Source organism: Notechis scutatus, chromosome 3, assembly GCF_049901735.1.
Source record: "Notechis scutatus isolate UNSWTSFEM ecotype Mainland chromosome 3, rNotScu1.2, whole genome shotgun sequence".
NCBI classification, from domain to species: Eukaryota; Metazoa; Chordata; class Lepidosauria; order Squamata; family Elapidae; genus Notechis; species Notechis scutatus.
This window is the reverse complement of record NC_142011.1, coordinates 116,517,733-116,538,897: the sequence shown is the minus strand read 5'-3', so window position 1 is coordinate 116,538,897 and position 21,165 is coordinate 116,517,733. Positions and strand designations below refer to the sequence as shown.

The window sequence follows — 21,165 nt, the reverse complement described above, 5'->3', positions numbered from 1 at the left end:
GGTGTAGCTTCTATTTCCCTTTCCTAACCCTTGCATTTATTTATTTGTATCTCTCCTTTATTATTTTTACAAATGATTTAAGGCAGCGAACATAACACACCTCCTTCCTCCTATTTTCTCCACCACAACCCTGTGAGGAGGGGTGGGCTGAGAAACCCTCCTTACCTACATTAGCTCTCACACCTTAAATTCTTCATATTGACTTTGCACTTTTAGAAAGAGTCAACTAGCAAATCTGTCAACTTCTGCCCATTTTAGGAATCATAATAAATTGTAATTAGCAGGTACTTTAGAACTGTATATTTCTTATATTTTTATACATTTTTTGTAAAATATTTTAAGAAAAAAATGTAAATTTAAATTTAGGACTTAATAAACAACACCCTTTATTTTATTTAACCTGCTTACTAGTCACATTTGTTTTTTAAATTGTCTTATGTGCATTTGCACTATTCTTCCATTGCAAGATATTTTCTTCCCCTGAGAGGAGAGTGAAAAAACAGTAAATTACTTTCATGAACTTAGCAGAATGAGCTAGAAATAAAGCTTTTTGTTCAAATACCTTTGAACTAGAACATTCTGAATGATGTGTAGACATATAAATCTCACGTATATGATTGTTGGATAGTCTAAAGGTAAGTTCTTATTCTCCCCCAGTTCATTTTTTTCTGAAATAGTATGAAACGAGGCACAATTCTATTTTGGCTGGGAAAACATTGTCTAAGCTAATAGTTGCTAGGTTACTAAGCCTTTTAAAACTGTTTCATTAACCAATTTCTTAAACATATCAGCTGTTCTTAAATTAAGATTAACAGTGACTAATTTTATACAATTTTATTAAAAATATATCTTCTAGTCGCAGTTTGGCAGAAGCTTGTTCAGATGGCGATGTAAATGCTGTTCGAAAACTGCTTGATGAAGGAAGAAGTGTAAATGAACATACAGAAGAAGGAGAGAGTTTACTTTGCTTGGCTTGTTCAGCTGGATATTATGAATTGGCACAAGTAAGTAGAGTTTTCCACACATTTTCTAGACTTTTTGGTGCAAATGTAAATTGCACCAAATTGCTGAAGGGACAGCCATAGAAGTACAGAATACAGAATAACATCTATATTAAAGGCTGTGTTGATTGCCAGTAGCATTTTGAATCCCATACAAAGAGCTGGTGGATAATTTTAAAACTATATACAAGTGCAGTTCTGGAATACATGGGACAATAATTGCCAGGATTGAACCTGCCCGTCCACTCTGATTTTAGAGAAGACTTATTCAGGGTCTATCATTTTGAGATACATGGGGCATGGATAAGATGATAGGCCCTGCCACTTTGTGGACGGCTCCTTCTCCAGAAGTTCTTGAAATCTGAAAATGGTAGAATCTGTATTATTTCATTCAGTCTTTAGCTCCTGCTGATTGAAGGCATCTATTTGGAGATTTTGATCATGATATTATTTTTACATTGTTTTTGTTTTGTTTCATTTTGTCCAGTGTCCTTTGGGATTGAATGGGCTATAAGTAATGTAGATGAATAACTAAATCATAACCTGAAAGTTATCTGAGCAGACTAAGACTATTCTGCTAATGATCAGCACAGAGCTGATGTCTTACAACTTTTTTTGTAGTCAAACTTCTGATTCTTTTGAATCATGTAGATAATAGCTAAAGCTTTGAGAATAGCAGGGAAGAAATAAGGCTAACATGTTTAACTTGTGCAGGTGTTGCTCGCCATGCATGCAAATGTTGAAGACAGAGGGAATAAAGGAGATATAACTCCACTCATGGCAGCAGCCAGTGGAGGCTATGTGGACATTGTAAAACTGCTCCTTGTTCATTGTGCTGATGTGAATGCCCAGTCATCTACAGGTAAGGTTTTATAAAATAAATGAGAAACAATTAATTTTGGGTACAAGTCCTAGTTTCCTATTTGCAGGCTTATATTAGATTTCTGCTACAAATAGAATCATATTTTAAAAAGTAATGCTACACATGAGAAATAACTTGTTTTTAAAAATAACTTCAGATAAAAGTTGAAGAAATTAAGTATTATCTAAAATATTTAAAAAACAGCATCACATATTTTGAGAAAAGATAAAGGGATACATTGACATTTGTTAAATCCAATATTAAATTTGTCCCCCAGTCCCCCACCCCAACCTACAAACATCATCTTCTGAAGATCTGAAAAAGTAGATTTTGTACATTAATAGTTCTGTGACTGAAACGTTTTGTTTCTTTATATCTCAATTTTTCTGGTTGAAAATTGCTCAACCAGCATCACAGCATATTTGGCATTGGAAGAAAATTTGTTCTGATGCACTAGGAGGGAGGCCGATTATTATTATAGGATTAATTGTCCAAAATTCTCAAATTTCAGCTTGATGTAATAGTTTGATATCTTTGATATCTATTTTATTTATGTAGTTGCAAACTATCATGCCACAAGATAACTTTGGGAATTATTATTTCAAAATTGGTTACCATATTGCCACTACAACGTTGCTAGTAATTTTATATTTATTATTTTATTGTAAGATGCCCAGAGTCGGCTCTGGACAGTAAGATGGGCAGAATATAAATTAAAAAAATAAAGCTTTCAAACATTGGAAGTAAATAAGCTCAGGAGTATGTTGATATTAATGGGGAGGGTACTATCAAACAAGTAGGTATAGAATTATAGAAATAAACATAATTTATGGCAGTAAAATAATGCAAATGTTGCTAAATATACATGGTTTAAAATTGTAGGTGTATAAAATACATTAAGAGTTAGATATAACTATTAGATGTTCCTTTCTCTTTTAGGGAACACTGCACTCACTTATGCCTGTGCTGGTGGATTTGTTGACATTGTCAAAGTCTTGTTGAAAGCAGGAGCAAATATTGAAGATCATAATGAAAATGGACATACTCCCTTAATGGAGGCTGCCAGTGCAGGTCATGTTGAGGTGGCAAGAGTACTTCTGGAATACGGTGCTGGAATCAACACTCATTCTAATGAATTCAAAGAAAGTGCCCTTACACTTGCTTGTTATAAAGGTATGGAATTTTGAAGAGCTGTATATATTATAATGATACATGTACTTTAATTGAATCTATAACAGATTTCCAACCTTTATAAAGAAAAAGCACATTAGGAATTTAGAAAGCCCATTATTGCACTATGATGATGAGCATGTTAAAAAAAACATAGTTTACAAAAAGGAAATTAGCAGTGTTTCATCTAGTGATACTTTCTACACCACTACTTATTTAGGTTTTTAAACGCCAAACAGTATTCTGGGCTGCAGCTTATTGTTACTTATATTTTCTAGAAATGCCAATAAGTATGTGCAAATCTCAGAAGCATTTTCAGAAATAAAAATCATGGATGACATTGGTACCTTAGCACCAAAGTAGTTTTTCTTATAAAAAATAAAATAATAGTAAAAATGACAATGAAGGACTCTACAGGCACCAGGTTAGCGATTCAGGAATTTGTTCAGATGGCATGATTGGATTTCTTTGGCATGGAATTTATTATAGAATATACATAGTCCTGAACATACATCGTAGCACAAATACTTTGCATGTTTCTTTAATAACCTAGCCATCTCATGCTTGTGATTCTAGGCAGCACACACATTTAAAAGGACCAAAAACCAAGCAATACAATTAAAAACAAAACTATAATAAAAAGGGGAAGGGAGTACATTCTGAACTTAAACATAATTCAACCACTTAATGGACTATATGCTTCTATAGGATCACCAGTCTCAATGGCAGAAAAGTGTTTTTAGGGTATTTCAGAAGACGAGTAGGGTTGGCCTCCAGAAATAGTACAACCCAGTTTGGGCTAGTTGGCAGTATTATGATCAGAAAAGTACCTAAACAAGTAATTGTTTAATAGTCATTTGTTTAAGGAAGACTGCATAGTTAGGAAATCATTTCATATAACATATTTTATAACTAAGAATGCAGCTATCAAACTCTACTGATAAGCAGTTTTCAAGATTCATTGTGGAAAATATCTTCAAGGAATTGGTTTTCAAATTAGAAAACTGTAAAATTCATGCAAAATGTTAACAAGATATTATATTCTACAGCTAATGATTCATTTTTTTAATTTTGTATTTTGAAGGTCACTTAGATATGGTTCGTTTTTTGCTTGAAGCAGGAGCTGACCAAGAGCACAAAACAGATGAGATGCACACTGCTTTAATGGAGGCTTGTATGGTAAATCTCCAATGAAATAAATTATTTTGTTAAGGATCTATTCTCTATCTCTTCCTCTCTGACCCCCACCCAAGAAGACCTGATTGGAAAAGATGTTTATGCAGGATAATTCTTCAGAATTGTTCATTTATCACATGCATTTAGATATAAATGTATTATCTTTTGTATTGGAGCTGTGGTGGCGCAGTGGTTAGGATGCAGTATTGCAGGCTAAGTCAGCTCACTGCCTCACCGGCTCAAGGTTGACTCAGCCTTCCATCCTTCCAAGGTCAGTAAAATGAGGACCTTGGTTGTTGGGGGCAATATGCTGACTCTAAACCACTTAGAGAGGGCTGTAAAGCACTGTGAAGGGTATATGAATCTAAATGCTATTACTATCTCTAGTAGCATATAGTCTTAACACTATTGCTATTTTTCTTAGAAAGATAGATACATGAAAAGCATAGTCATGCTGTCACTTATATAGGTAGTTCTCAAGTTACAAATGTAATGGAGCCTGCCAATTGCATTCATAACCTGAGGATTTGTAGGAGTGAATCGTGTAACTTGAGCACGATCACTCCCTGCTTTCGTCCACACATTCACTAATCGAATGTGTGGATTGTTAAGTGCACAAGAGGTATCCTAGGGGGTCAGGGAAGGCTTTGGGTGATCTGAAGCAGGTGGCCAACCCCCTAGGATACCTCATGCTTTCTCGGGGTTCCCACAATTGCTCCCCCCTATCCTGTTGCGCCAGGTCACTTATCTTGTGAAGATCTGTCTCCTCTCCAGTCTTTCCCACAGTTTCTTTGCCTGCTTGCAGTCTTGATGTGAAGAGCATTTGTAAACAGACAAGACTTTGGGGTAGTGAAATCCCTTGCTTGAAGCATCCCATCAGCTTGTAAATGCTCATTGCACCAAGGCTGGGATGGTGCGAAAGGTAATGGGAAGCTTCAAGCAAGGGATTTCACTGCCTCAAAGTCTTGTCGGCTTGCAAGCACTCTTTGGTTGGATCTGGTACAGGTCAGAGGCCTAAACTACTTTAGTGCAAGATCAGTAGCAAAGACCTCACAGTTCTCTTTGAACTGAGGCCTGTGTGACATCCGGGTCAAAAGGCTTTGAAAAAAAAAAAGGCCTTCCCTCTGTTTGCAAAGCCTTTTGACCAGGATCTCGTATAGGCCTTGGCTTGCAGAGAACACAGGCCTAAAGTACTGTGGTGCAAGATCATGCAAGATCAGTAGCATGAGATTTCACGCTACTGATCTTGCATGATCTCTCTATTTTAAGCCTCTGTTTTCTGCAAATGCACCAAAGCAGGCAAAAGAACCGATGGCTTGCTAGATCATTGTAACGTAAGTCCCGGCGGGGTATGGTGGGGGAATAAGTAGATAGGGCGAATGCTGCAGCGCCTCAGCTGTTGGTTTAAGTGTGAATGATGGCCATGTTGCTGAAACATTCATAAGTTTGGGACTGGGTCATAAGTACTTGGGGTGGGCTAGGTTGTAACTTCAAATGGTCACTAAGTAAACTGTCATAACTCGGGGATTACCTGTAATATAAATAGTGGTTTTCAGGCTCAGTGAATAGGATTGTTCTTATTTGAAAGGCTGTAATAATGAAGCTCATCTCACTGTTCCTAGAAAATGAAAAAAAAAATGGCACAAATGTGACAACTGCAATCCAGCATTTACTGTATGAAAGACAAATCTAAGTTCTGCTTTCTCCCTTCCTTCCAATCAGTAGATAGGATATGGGGTTGAAGAATGTCCAGCATTATCAAAGGACAAATCAAAGAATTTTGCTTTAAAAAAAATCCTCAAACTTTGGCCTCCTAGGTGCCAAGCCCATGAGGCAGCATGAAGGGACCCAAATATTGGCTATATCAGACGCAATCTATATTGGGGGGGAAGGGGGGTTGTCCTTAGGGCTACTAAAGTAGTGGAGAGCTCCTAGCTTCTGGAGCAGGGATGGGAGAGAATGGAAAAATTAGGAGAAATTATATTTTTGTATTTGAGGCTTTTTTTAAAAAAATGGGGGGGGGGGGAATTAAAAATAACTTATTATGAAATAGTTCTAAATACTCTTTATAATAGTTAATATGTGAAAACATCTATCTATATTTTTAAATTATGTCATAGTGTTTTTCTTCACTAATAAAAAATACATTTATGATTATTAACTAAATATGATTTGTTTGTTGGGGAGGGTTAGTTTTGTTTTTGTTTGTTTTCCAGAAATATTACTTCAATAGTTCCTGATAACATTTTCTGGCACAAATGAATGCCTAGTTTGCCACCAAAATGGATTTTGTCAGGGAGATTATTGCATAACGTCACAAACTGAAAATTTGAGTTCCTGCAAGGAGTAGTAAAATGTTTTGTTACTGTTGCTAATTCTTAAATTTTCATTAAATACTCATTCAAAATTGTGTTACTGTTTTACTGGAGAAGTAGTTCACAAATTGTGTTTGCAATTATGATTGAGTATAGTCTTTTTTCATTCAGATTATATAGAACAGTTCCTTAGAAAGATATTTGTGTCATTTTTAATTTTATTTTTTTAATAGGATGGGCATGTAGAAGTAGCTCGTCTGTTGCTCGACAGCGGTGCTCAAGTAAACATGCCTGCTGATTCATTTGAATCTCCACTAACACTTGCTGCTTGTGGTGGTCATGTGGAATTAGCAGCTCTGTTGATAGAAAGAGGAGCAAATCTTGAGGAAGTTAATGATGAAGGGTATACACCATTGATGGAAGCTGCAAGGGAAGGTCATGAGGAGATGGTGGCTCTGTTACTGGCACAAGGTAAGAGAAGGTGACCTCAGGTATAGCTTAATAATTTTTCTGGCTATTTTCAGTTTTTTTAAGAAATAATATGGCTAGCATAATATTTTTGTTGCTAATACTTATTGTATGTACTTGCTCCATTTGAATATAACTTTCATAATATTTTTAAATTTTCTTTTATCCTGCCTTTTATTGTTTTTACAAATAACTTAAAGTAAATAACTTAAATATAATATTCCTTCCTAAATTTTCCAATGCAATTAGAGTGTGGGGTTTTTTTTGTTGTAAAATTATAGCTTAATGCATGGTCTGAATCCAGCTATAGGTAGTATAATTGTAGTTACCGAATATCTAATTTCATGGACAGTTATTTGAGATTGGTTTGTTTTGTTAATTATAGTTAAACTTAATCAGTGAGTCTAATGAATTCAAGCTTAAGCAATGTTATGCTATGATTTAATTTCTAAACTCTTCAAATTTGGGCCATTAATATTGACTTATTGACAATATTGACCTTTCATTTGTAGTTTGAAGCCTAATACTATATCTCAGTACCATCTAGAAGCTTGAATTAAAATGGCTAATAACTTTACACAGAGATAAGGGATGGTCAGATATGAGGGCACAAACATTTGTGTAGCAACAATTTCTATATAAAAGTGGGCTAGAAAATGTAAATTGTTCAGCTGAAATGGGAATGCATCAAAAATTGTATATACCATTCTTGCCTATTGTGCCTTTACTTACACTGAATGGAGTGGCATATGTCTGATCAGTGCTGCATGTGCTGTTCTGTTTGAAGGAATTATAGATTAGCAAAAGAGGAGGGTCTCTAGAGGGTTCTTTGCTTGCTTTGGTAACTGAGTTTTAAGGATTGTAAGACAATTGGCACCTAGGTTGATGATAACAATTTAAGATAAAGATTGACAACCTATGCCTGTGGGCTAGATTTGACCTGCTGCTTGAAGTTATCTGTGTTGTAGTCCCAAAAACGAAATATATCCACCTTGTCCACTGTGATCCTAAAAATGAAGGGCTACTACCTCAGCATGGACAGAGCTACAAGTCCTTTATCTGTTTATTTTTTTAATTTAGTTATTAAAATAAAGTGATCTTTAGCTGTGATTAATGAGTGTGGACTCTGAGGTGGAGAAGGAAGGGGAAATTGCACCAGTGCGTTAGTGGTTACTCTTAATGTGCAACTCACCTGAGGAGGTAGGGGCCAAGCAAAAGGCAGAAACTTGCCTCCATCTAGTTTCCCCTTTCATAATCTCTTCATGCCCGTTTCCCTCCTTTCCCTCTTCCTGCCTGGAAAACAGAGGAGGAGGTAGCAGTCTTTGTCCAGTATATCTTTGATTGCTGCTTTAAGATTAAAAACTTCGCTCCTTGTTTAAAATATTATACACATACACAAAATACACAGCCTAATATTTATGACCACTGCTAAAGAAGAAAGAAGAAATGGAATGCAAGTGTTTTTTATTATTTTTAATAATTATAACTATTGTTTCATAGGTGCCAACATAAATGCACAGACAGAAGAGACACAGGAAACAGCTCTAACTTTGGCATGCTGTGGAGGATTTTCAGAAGTAGCTGATTTTCTCATTAAGGCAGGAGCTGACATAGAACTTGGTTGTTCTACACCTTTGATGGAAGCAGCACAAGAGGGCCATTTAGAGCTGGTGAAATACTTATTAGCAGCAGGTATGTTTGTAGGTACAATTCAAAGTCTTGGGAAAAATGACTTTATGGCCTAGTTCAGTTTTATGGTTAGCACTATTCCTGGCATTTAGACATAATAAGGCACGAGATGGGCAGCACACAAATCAAATCAAATCAAATAATAGCTGTCCTATTATGGAAATAAGAATTTGGGCTTGATTAAATCAGCTGGTGGCAACAACAACAGTACATACATGGGTGTTTTTGTCTTGAAAGTTGCTTCAGGATCACACAGTAAAACTACAAAAGAGTTGGATTAGGATCTATTGATGGGAAATAGAGAAATTTAAGCGATTATTGTAATTATTTTCATTTTAAGATTTTTACTTCTCTTTAATCTCACCACTTAAAAAATAAAAAAAATCTGATTTTTTTATTTTTCCTGCTCCGAAAGAATTCTTGGAATTTAAAAGGGATATTCACTTAACAATGGCTTAACAATAGCTTCCGAAAAAATCCGTTATGGTCTTAAATTCGAACTTTAGCGTGTCACCCTATCGCCATGGTCACAATTTGGGCACTTGGCATCTGACTGGTATTTATAATCCATTGTAGCATCCTGCAGTCACCTGATTATGATTTTGCCAGTTTGTGGCAAAAAATGCCATTGGTTAAGCTGGATTCACACTTACGACCACATTATTAGACTGAAAATCTCATGGCTTAACTTATAATCATGGTAAAAATTATTGTAGAATTGGGTATGGTCACATGATGACTCAACTTTATGACTAATGTTTGTTTGACAGAAATTCCTCTAACAATTGTAATTGTAAATCAAGGATTACCTGTATGTATAATCAAGTTGTTTTCAACTCTCAGTATGCACATAGATTTATGTAAACTGGTACAGCAACATAAAACCTTTTCATCCAACTAATACTTCTGAAGAAAAATACTCTTCCAAGAAAAGCAATACACAATGGATGAATTGGAACAAAATGTTAGAAGAGTGCTTAGATAAACTAATATGAAATAACTTTACTTTGACCTTGCTGGTTTTTCAGTGTAACAATAAATGTTTTTATTAGATGATAGAGTTTATAAAGATCACAGTGATAGAACCACTGGAAAGTATTGCTATTTATTTATCTGTCTGCTTAATATTTCCAATTTTTTTTCTGATATTTTTAATTCTGCAATAATACTTAGTGGGATTGAGAAATAAATATATATACTGTATAATACATTACAAGAATATCCAGCAGTAATACTTAATATGCACTCTCCTATTAGTGATAACCTTAAAATGTTTTTATAATCTGACAAATGGGTTTTTTAAAAAATGGAACATCTTATGTGTATCTGAGTCATTTTAGTACATTCTAGCTGAAACAATTGGCAAACAATCTTTATTTACGGTTCCTAAACCCATTCTGATAGCAATTCATTGATTTTTATCAGGTGCTAATGTCCATGCTACAACTGCAACAGGAGACACTGCTTTGACCTATGCCTGTGAAAATGGACACACTGATGTTGCAGATGTTCTGCTTCAAGCTGGTGCAGATTTAGTAAGATTTTAGCATGTTTTCAAAATATTATCAGTAATTCCCTGCTGTTGCTCACATTTCTTTGCAAATAGCACACAAATCATGTATAAATTACATTGTTATCTAGAAGAGCAAATGAAATGACGGTGGAAGGACACCATTAATGAAGGCTTCAAGAGCTGGTCATAGATTAACAGCCTATATTTTGCTGTGGCTTAATTTGTCCCACAGTATTCCACCAAATATTTCATCATTTTGTAATCATTGTATCAATTTTCAAAATAGTATTGCTTTAGGCACATGCAATTTATAGTTGTTTTCATTTTCTCATATGCATTGCCTCTAAAAAAATCAACAGCACATCTTTTATTGATTGCAGTTTTGTTCCCTTCTTATCCATGTATAGATAAACCCCCTTTTCCTTGAGGTTGTTACTTTCTTTGTTGGTATAGATTTAACAATAGTTAAGATTCAATCAAAATAGCAGTCTTCACTGTTCTTGGAACCATCAAGTGACTCATAGGGAAAAAATATTTTTTAATAAACCCTAGCTTAGGGATTGGAAAGCTTCCCTTTTGCTTCTTGATGCCATCTTTTCTTCTGCTTCCACATACTAGGAAGTAAGTTTTTGCTAGGGCAGTCTGGTTGAAAACACTTGAAACAAATGAAACATTGAGATGACAGCTGAGGAAATCTGAGTGTACTTCAAGAGGATCCAAAAAATTTTAGGTTTGGTTTCACTGGATTTGAGGCATAAAATAGATAAATAAGGGTTATTTTTACAAGCGTAGCTTCTCTTCCTCCTACAATATGCTTCTCCCAAACCTAGCCTTAAGCTTAGTATCCAATTTAAAAGATAGCTCCTGGATAGAGGAGACAGCTTCTTTTGAAAAATGAAAAAAATAGGAATTAAGTATTTTGTTCAGAATGAGATTTGCTATGGCAGAATTAGGTGATTATTATTGAGGTTTTTATTAGGATTAGAGATCATACAGGAAAACAGTAAATATTTTAAAAGTCATAGTGAGATGCAATAATGTTTGTTAGTCTGGTTACACTTTTTGATTTTTTTAAAAAAAAAATAGGAACATGAATCTGAAGGTGGAAGGACACCATTAATGAAGGCTGCAAGAGCTGGTCATCTATGCACTGTACAATTTCTTATTAGTAAAGGTTAGTATGAATTAATTAATATGTTAACTAACTAATTAATAATTAATTAGTTAATATGAACTGAGGGATTGCTTAATATATTTGAAGTTTGTAAAGTTTTATTTATTATGCTTATTATATATTTAAAGATGGGGTTACTGTCTAATTTTGGTGTTTATTTGAGATAAGTGTAACTTGATATTTTATTAATGTTATTTGATTATATATAGTTATTTGATTATATCAAACTGCACTTTCTCAATGTTTCCCTTAACAAATCAATAATACATATTAATCTTACAATTGCTATGTAAATATAGCATATGATTGAAAGAAAGTACTTCCCTAAGGCAATAGATTGGCTGAATGCATATTATTACAGGAGTTTCGTAAGGTTTTTGAAAATCTAACAATTTCATAATTGAAATAATTGTTCCAAAATACCCACCTAGGTTAAATTCAGAAAGAAGCCATTTCTAATCTGGCAATTATAAGACAACCTTGCTCTCTCCTAAGTAGCTCTGAAAATACTTTAGGTTCAGAAGATCTTACTAAATTATATTAACTGTGGTGCTAAAATCAGAAAACGAGTATTTAAATTATGTTTTTTTCCCCAAAAAGAAATAATCTGAGAACAGGCAATCCAATTTTTTTTTTTTCTTTGGATGTAGCCTGCTCAGTGTAAAACTTCTAAAATATGTAAAACTCCCTTCCTCCCTCCCTCCCTATTATTTTCATTACAAAAGTAATGATTTCCTGTAAATGGTTTTAAATCTGAATGCTAAGTAAAGATTACCTGCACTAATTTATTAATTAGAACTTTCCTTTAATTGTATCTTCTGTTATAGGTGCCAATGTTAATCGGGCTACAGCTAATAATGATCATACAGTGGTATCACTGGCATGCGCGGGGGGACATCTTGCTGTTGTTGAGCTATTACTAGCTCATGGTGCCGATCCTACTCATCGTCTTAAGGTACTTCAAATAAGTTTATTATTAAATTTATTAAATATTAATTGTCTAAGAAGTAAACAATCCTAAAATATTCCAACTATAGCACTGGTTTGATAATATAATATTGAAAATCTGATGCCATAGTCTTCAATACTTACTATTTTGTATTTTCTTCTCAAATTTGTATCTTAGGATGGCTCAACTATGCTCATTGAAGCTGCCAAGGGTGGTCACACAAATGTTGTTTCCTACTTATTGGATTACCCAAATAATGTTCTGTCAGTTCCAACTACAGATATGACACAACTCACACCACCATCTCAGGATCAGTCTCAGGTCAGTTTTTAACTTTGTCACACGAAAACAACCTTTCACCTTTACAGATTGAGATTTTTAAGTAAAAATCAATTAGATAAATTGAACTCAGTTAAATTCTGGATATTTTAAAATACATCTGCAATTTCTTATATCGACTTTGGGGAAAATTTCAGCCATGTATATGCTTCCTCATGTTTGCTATATTTTAACTATAGGGAGATTGGAGAGCCAACATAGAAGTAAAAGTAAAATAGGTATATAAATATAAAATTGCAAATGGAATATATGATATATGTATTACAGCTGTGTGAAAAAGTCCTTCATGGTTTATGGTTTATGACATTTTTTGGATAGGCCATTGATTTTATGATATTTTATGCTAACTGCTATGTAAATATTGTTATATTTAAATAAATACTGGTGGTTTTTAAGTGAAAAGCACAAGCTTTTTGCAATTTGGTGCTGTTTGGTTGGGGATTGTGAATTTTCTTGCATGCTTACAATGACTATGAAAACAGATTAACTGATGCATACCAAGTGGCATATATGTTGCAATTACTAAGGATGATGCTAGTGTTTTGTTAACATTTTTATTGTTTGTGGCCCTGAAAAGGACTGTTTAGGTAACCAAACATGATTACTAATATGAAATTGTCCAGCCCTTACTGCTTATCACCAGGCAGCATCGCTTCGGCATAGACTGTATAAGCCTTTGCACATGATCTTTGGTGACAATGTGGCGCCAGGCTGCAGTAATGGATTCAGTCAGCTCCTGCTTGGTCTTCAGATGCTTCTTGCTTATTTCGTAACCAATCCTGGCCCACAAGTTCTCAATTGGGTTCAAATCGGGGCTCTGAACTGACCAATCCAGGAGTCGAACACCATGCTTCTTCATCCACTGCTGGACAGACTTGGCTCAATGACAAGGAGCGTTGTCATCCTGGAAGTAAAAGTCCTTCTCTACAAGTTGCTGAGCTGAAGGAAGCATAGTCTTTTCCAGGACTTCAACATACTGCTTGGAATTCATGATTCCCTGTATGATTTGTATCTGACCAATACCAGAAGCAGCGATACAGTCCCAGATCATCACATGCAGTGGATGCTTCACAGATAGATTCAGGTAGTACGGCCTAAATTCTTCAGCAGGAAATCTTCTGACATATTTATTGCACTGATTCCCAGTCAAGTAGAAATTGCTCTTGTCACTGAAGATGACCTTGGCCCGCTGTTCGTTGGTCCACTTGGCATACTTCTTGGCCCACACATGTCGACGTGAGCGATGAGCATCTGTGAGCGAAGGTTTACTTTGAGCCTTGCAGCCTTTGAGTCCTCTGGCAAGTGTGCTTGTGCACAGTTTTACATCACATGTTTCACCCCAAATTTTTGTAATCTGAGGTGAGGTGAGCTTCCTGTCAGCCATCGAAATGCATTGCAGAAGCCTGATCTTGCTATTTGGTTGACTTTCTTGGTCTTCCAGAGCGGAGCCTGTCATCAACTGAACCACTCTGCTCACTGTGGTACGATGGCATTTCACTCTCTTGGCTATTTCTGTACAGGACTAACCTTCATGAAGCAGAATGATGCGATGCCGCTGCTCAGTACTTCTGAAAGCAAAGGCCTTCATCCTTGCCCGCAGCCAGAGCTAAATTAAATTTCTCGATGCTTTTCATGCCTATTTATAGTCAGAGAGTATGACAACATTGAGTGGCTCATAGATTTAGCCTCTGCATTTTGATTGGTCAGCCAAAGCTTGCTGCTGATTGGCTACTTTTGATCCTAACATTCTTGAAAATGCAAGTTGTGTATGTTTTAGCCCATAAACTCACTCAAAACCTTAAAAAACTTTGTTTATATTAATAAAAAATTGCATCTCAATCCCACTACAGAAATTTTCATCAAAGTACTAATTTTGCATGGTTTCTATGAGTGAAAAGTTGATTAAACATGTAAATACAGCTTAAAACTGAAAGCATGCAGGACTTTTTCACACAGCTGTACATCATAAACTCCCAATTTAGCACAGCTCGGTTTAGCAGATTTTGGATTGAACAGACAAAATCTATGTGCTATTTTATGCATCCGTGTCTGTTTTTATGAATATATAGAATCCTGTTTCAATATAATGGACTTTCAAATAGTGAAGGCTCCTTTCTCCAATTGGTACATTAAAATGAAGGATTGTTATAATGGTAACAGAAGCCATTGATAATATAATGCAAAGATCTTCAATCTTTTCCTTTACTGTCTTCTTTTATGGTGTGAGTTCAGGTACTGCATGCTGATTATAGATTATATAGCTTAGATCAGGTGTGGGCAGCTACTACAATTTTACAACCTGTGGCATAGCTAGCTCAGGAATTCTGGGAGTTGAAGTCAACAAGTCGTAAAGTTGCCATAGTTGCCCACCCTGGCCTAGATCTGTGGCTGCCAACCAGTGGGCTGCGGCCCACTGGTACTTGGCAAGAAAATTTTGGTGGTCCACAGAAAAATGTCATCCCCAGAGCACCCCGCAAAGCAATTAATCTAGGTTGTGCAGGAATACAAGGCTGCATCGCCCACATGACCCGCAGGAACCCTCCCCGCCCACTCATTCCTTACCTGGCAAACTTGTCTGCTGAGTTGCTATTTTTCCTTTTCCCCCCCCTGACCATCAGCTGTTCTGCTGTGTCGGGAGATTTAGATTAACTGGAAAGCAGGAAACGGTTGGATTTCTTGCTTTCTAGCTTTAGATCTTCTGCTCTGCTTTTAAGCAGAGCAGAACCTTCCTTAGGACTGAAGTTTCTATTATTCAGTGCAGACTCAGATTCTTTTTTATATAAAAAATTCAATATTTACATAAATATGTTTAATATTTACATACAAGCCATGCCCATCCAGTCACATGACTACCAAGCCACACCACAAATTAGGCCACGCCCACAACCAATTGTTAAAACATTTTAATCCCTGCCTCTGTGTGTTTGTGTGTGTGTGGGGGGGTTAGATCAGATCTCTCTCCCCTCCCACTCCCCAACGTCAGCAAGCCACCATGGGTCAAAATTCATATTAGTTGTCCCCGGGATTTAATATTATGAGTTGGTGATCCCTGAGGTCCAAAAGGTTGGTGACCCCTGGCCTAGATGATCACTGCATAATCTTTAAAAGCTAGCTCTAGCATTAAGATCATCTAACGTTAAGTTATTTAGCAGCAAATAACATATATTAATATATAATAGATGTTACAGTAAAAGATAAGTAAAATCACAAAGAAACATTTGGACACATCTGTGCTTTGGAAATCAGAGATGAATAAAATATATTGACTTAAATCTTTACTTTGTATTTAGGATTGTGATGGCCATCATTTTACTTAAATTATTCTTTTATGTAACAATGATTGTACTCTCCTTCCCTGGCTGATAGAAACATAAAAAAACATTTTAATGCTACTTCACAATTTCCTTTTTAAAATCCTGTTTCTCTCATATTATGTTAGGCATTGTTTTTATTATATAAGAAATAATGAGAAAAAAATATAGAGGTAGCTTATACAAAGACAGAAAAACTTAATTCAAATGGAGCAACTTTTATGATAGAAGTGAACTTATGGAACGACTTTAGTACCGCTAAAAGCTAAACCAAGGGTTACATGAATAATACAAGTAAACATAGAACTTTAAGGAAGATTAAGACTGTTCTAAACATATTTAGAATTACATGTATAGATTACAATTTACCATTGACACGTTGGTTTTCTCTTGAGTTGATTTTACAGGTTCCACGTGTACCAATGCATGCACTTGCCATGGTTGTACCTCCCCAGGAACCCGACAGAGCTCCTCAAGAAAACCCCCCTCCACTTTTGACTCTACAGAAAGGTTGGTAAATTATCTTCCTTACATTTTATGACATGTTTAACATTCTAATTTGGGCATTTAGGGGATGAGTGTACTTCTATTTGAAACCATACTGTACAAATGTATCTTAACCATTACTAATAGGATATACTGAAAACATAATGGCATAATTGTACTAGCTAGGGACATTGGTAAAATAATCTATATTTCACTGCATAGATTTAGATTTTAGATGGTTTGTTTAAAGAATTTGTTCTACCATCCATAATGATCAAAATAATGCAGTATACATTAAATGAAGTATTAGTAAATAGTAAAATAAAATCTGAGATCTGGCAGGATATATAAAATCACTTTCTGCAAGGATAAAGTAAAATTAGAAAGTTTAACATTAAGAAACAAAACATGTGATGTGCAGACATGGTTTTATGAGCATGACTAATAATGAATAGATGGGGTTGAATAATCTGGAAGTATCTTTTAAGCTGTTAATAAAATATGGAAAATTATCTCTATTATTTAGATTTATATAATGTTTTTATTAAATGCTCAGAATATTTGGCCACGATATCCATACCTGTATATTCTATGCTTGAATTCTGAAGTCATTTTTTTCAAAGAAAAAATATATTTGGATTATGCAAATCCAGCATATTTCAATTATTTATTAAATCAATTTTATATGCTTTTTCAATTGTAATACAAACACAAATTGGGAAGGGGGACACTATACTCAATTACTTGAGTATATACATTATTAACAATCATGTGGGTGGGCAGCTGTAATAAACTATTAATAATATTTATCTTTAGAAACATGAGTAGATACTACTCATGATCTAAATATTACTTTTTTACATGAGTTCTAGAAATCTAATGAAATTGGTGAAGAAATGTGATCCTTTCCTAAAATGGAAAGGTTGCAACCAGCGTGCACTTATTCTGTATATAAATTTATAACTTACACCGCATCTGATGTTGTTCCCAATCTGAAGATTAGCTTGTGGGCAATTAATATTGCGCGAGAAGTTATTTAAGAAGATTAAATGAGCTTCTTGCTTGACGTCTATCTCAGTCATTATGCTGCTGATTTTTTAAAAAATTTTTTAAAATTATTCTAGCAGGTTTGTCAATAATTTGGACAAATGAAGACTGTATTCATTTGCTACTGATTACTGCAGCATTAATACATAGTGCTATAAAGCACTGCAATGACATGTGAAGTGGCATGAGCACCTACCTGTTGCATCTTAAAGCAGCTATGACTTTTCTGGGCAAATATACATTTGGTTTAAGGAGGCCCAGGCAAATGCTACATTTATATTACCACATGCTGTAGAACCTTTTCCCCCCTTCAGATCTTAAGACCTCTAATTCAGGAAAATGGCTGAGTTTTGTTCTTCAGTTCCACAGTCTGGTATATTTCCCATGTTAGAGATAATGACAATTGTATTTCATTATATTTGAAGAGCAACAAGCTGGGAAGGTTTGATTAAAGAAATTTATACTCTTTTAGAATTGATAGCAGTCCCTATGTCTGAAGGTCTTTTATGTTTTAGTGAAGCAAGATTCCTTCCACCCTGTATGTAATAAGTATATTGGCTGGCATTTCTGTTTGATAACAAAATTTAAGCCAAGGTTTCCATTTTCAGTGAGAGTATTTTAAAAAATAATACTTCAAAAAATATACAAATATAAAAATAACAAGAAAAAAGATTTAAAAAAAGAATATCCACTTCTGTGTGGCTTAGATTTTCATAGGTCAGAGAGTTTTATTTGATTTATTATGGGTAAATGACCCATAAATATATTGTAAATAGATGTTTTCTGGAGGGAGATAATGTGCTTTCAAATTTGATTTTGAAATATTTGGTTTTCAGCCAGATGCCTTCTTGTATTTCTGTAGCTAACAAAAGTGTCATATGTTATATTTCCCCTCATCTCAGTAGTAAGGTGAAAGCTACCCATCATGCAGTCCACCCAAAAATTGCCCAAGGGAATTATTTTTTAAAATCTTTCAAAAATTTCTTTGGCAATGGAATGCATATTTTATGCTTTTTTGACATTTTAATTTGTCTCCTTTTAATATATTTATTATTCTAATATTTTTTGCTGTATGCCACCCAGAATCATTTCGTAAGAGATGGACAGCCATTTGAATTTTGATAAATAAATAAATCATAGTTAAGCACAGATTTTCAACCTCTGCTTACAGCCAAGATCTGAGCCAAGATCTGAGTTCCTGAAAAGAACTTACACAAATAATATAATAGTGGCAAATAAACCCACTTCTTTGCCTGTTGTCTTGATTCTTTTGCCCAATGCATCATTTTATATTTGGAAGACAAAAGGCAAGCAAAACAATATGATTTTTGCATTTGGCAGTCTGAAAACTCAACAGCAAAACACCTATATGCACAATCTACTGTAACAATGCACATTTGATTTCGAAATCTGCCTGGGAAGAACAGCCTGTCTCAGAATATTCAAAAATGACATATTATTGCTGAGGTTTTTTCTTATGCCCAAAATGATTTCTAATTTCTGGGATATGATTAATGATCCTCCATGCATTTCCATTTCCTCTCCTCAGTTAGTTACAGTATACAGTCCAATTTTACAGAGATAAAATCTTTGTGTATCATTTTATTCTAAACTTTCAGTTGTTGGAAAAGTTTAAAGAACATAAAACCCAAATGCAGATGTTAGAACATTGGAAAAGACATAAAATTAAATAACCACTTTTGAGTATTTTGTTTTCAGCTTAAAATTGTCAAAATGATTGTTGATTTTTTAAAAAGTAGATCTTCACTTGCAAGCAAGTAAGATTATTGTGTGTCTCTATTAAGATCACAGCAGGTGGCACTGCCTAATTGAGTTTGGCTAATTTTGGATATAATTTTGGATAAAAGCTAGACTTATATCTGCATTGCACAAAGATATATTCATTGCTGTCTGTATCTACCCAGATAATTCCCATGTGCTAACTTGTATTAATCCAAATGGATAGAGATCAAGAGAGCATATGGTCCAAGTTCTCAAATCTACTAAACTGAAAGTAATTACATGCAGTTAGAATGGTTCACTGAAAACTTAGTATACACTACATTACAATAGTGCTCAAATCATCAAGAAAATAACAGAATAACAGAAGGGATCCTGGAGGTCTTCTGGTCCAACATCTTGCGCAGGCAGGAAACTCTATACCATTTCAGACAAATGGTTGTCCAGTCTCTTCTTTAAAACTTTGAAATGCCTCTAAAATATGTCACAGCAGTTGTTGAGGATCCCAAGATTGAGATCAAGATGCAGGGCAGGTGATAAGCCTTTGACTATTCTGAAGAAGCTACCTTTGTGGTCTTCGTTGCCATATGAATGGGTCGATTATATATGCATATATCTGATGAACCATTTGCATTCTAGCTATGTCATCCTTACAGTCCCCATCAGAATTCATCAGAAAACCAGGGAGAAGCCTGGGTTGTCCAGGCCTGATGTGATATTTGCTAACTGGTTGCTTAGTAAGATATCAAAATGCAATTTTTGTATTGAATTGTGGGTTGCAGCTTTTTAATTAGTACTAATTATTCTTATAATATAAAGATATAGTTATATTATTTTGTAGTATTATTTATACTACAAAAAATAATTTGCTTAGACTACTGATGAGGGGTTTGTGATTATACATTTTTGTTCTCTGAACCGGAATATAGGATAGCAGAATCTTAAACAGAAATATATGATTATAATGCATTTAAAAATAATAATTACCAGTGTTGGAAGCAGGAACTAATAAAATATGTTGATAGACTCAAAGTCATTTTTTATTAAATGATTGAAGCATGAGAGGAATTGGCTAGGAGCCTTACATTTAATGATTTTCTGATGTCAACTATGATATAATAAAAATGCTAATCTGTTGTGTAATAGAAATATTTAATATACCTCTAACAGAAAGAAACCCACAGATAATGGAACATTGTATATGTTCCACAGTTCTTAGAAGAATTAACTAATGTTTATGAAGTGAGAGGACCACAAGTTATAAAGTGGTTAATAGAATAATAATGTAATAAGATAGAAGATGAAATGAGGATGATGAGAGAAAGGTATATATAAAAAACATGGAAATGTCCCTTACGATAAGTTTTCAGTGGAACAAAATAATACATTTTTAAAAAGTTGATCATATTGGCCTATTCCAGATAACTGGATTAGTAATTCAAGGATTTCTGCAACAAATAGCTAGCAAAATTGCTATAGTTACCTATTATATGATTTCATTTTAGATTTCTGCCAGGTGTTGATTGTAGTTTTGGTACAATACTGTATTTGGATTTTGTGCCAGTTATGCAAACCTTCTTTCTGTTTGTTAATTTCTCATGTACTCCTTATCTGTATTGAAGAATTAGATGCTTATTCCATAATTAGCTGTATTGATTAGTTTCCTGGGTTAGTCAAAGAATAAAGTTTCAAGTATTTATATATAATTTCAGATGTGAAAAATTTAGTAAAAGCACCTTTTTGTTTTGATTAGTTCAGTATGCTGTATTGTGAATTATTTTTTTTAAAAAAATAGCTCCCTGGTCAATGAGAAGACATTATCACTAAATTATTACTAAAGTTCCACTCTTTCTGTATTAGGTTTCCCAGTATTTTTTTATAAGGAAACATCAGGAAACCTCTACAAGAGGTTCTATGGAAGGGAG

At 34.6% G+C, this 21,165-nt stretch overlaps 1 protein-coding gene across 13 annotated transcripts in view; it reads left to right on the top strand.

Moving 5' to 3' along the window:
- The window catches only part of ANKHD1 (ankyrin repeat and KH domain containing 1), a 112,288-nt gene that overhangs the window by 24,477 nt on the left and 66,646 nt on the right, over positions 1 to 21,165 (top strand). For 7 of the 13 annotated variants that reach the window (XM_026672583.2, XM_026672582.2, XM_087961026.1 and 4 more), the window contains exons 4-14: positions 857 to 1,004; positions 1,716 to 1,863; positions 2,803 to 3,036; positions 4,118 to 4,212; positions 6,758 to 6,995; positions 8,493 to 8,684; positions 10,107 to 10,216; positions 11,281 to 11,368; positions 12,196 to 12,323; positions 12,495 to 12,638; positions 16,375 to 16,477. In XM_026672583.2, coding sequence (XP_026528368.2) covers positions 857 to 1,004; positions 1,716 to 1,863; positions 2,803 to 3,036; positions 4,118 to 4,212; positions 6,758 to 6,995; positions 8,493 to 8,684; positions 10,107 to 10,216; positions 11,281 to 11,368; positions 12,196 to 12,323; positions 12,495 to 12,638; positions 16,375 to 16,477 — 1,628 coding nt within the window. Of the gene's footprint in view, positions 1 to 856; positions 1,005 to 1,715; positions 1,864 to 2,802; positions 3,037 to 4,117; positions 4,213 to 6,757; positions 6,996 to 8,492; positions 8,685 to 10,106; positions 10,217 to 11,280; positions 11,369 to 12,195; positions 12,324 to 12,494; positions 12,639 to 16,362; positions 16,478 to 21,165 lie in introns of all 13 variants that reach the window. The other 6 variants (XM_087961025.1, XM_087961029.1, XM_087961028.1 and 3 more) reach the window with 1 other exon arrangement.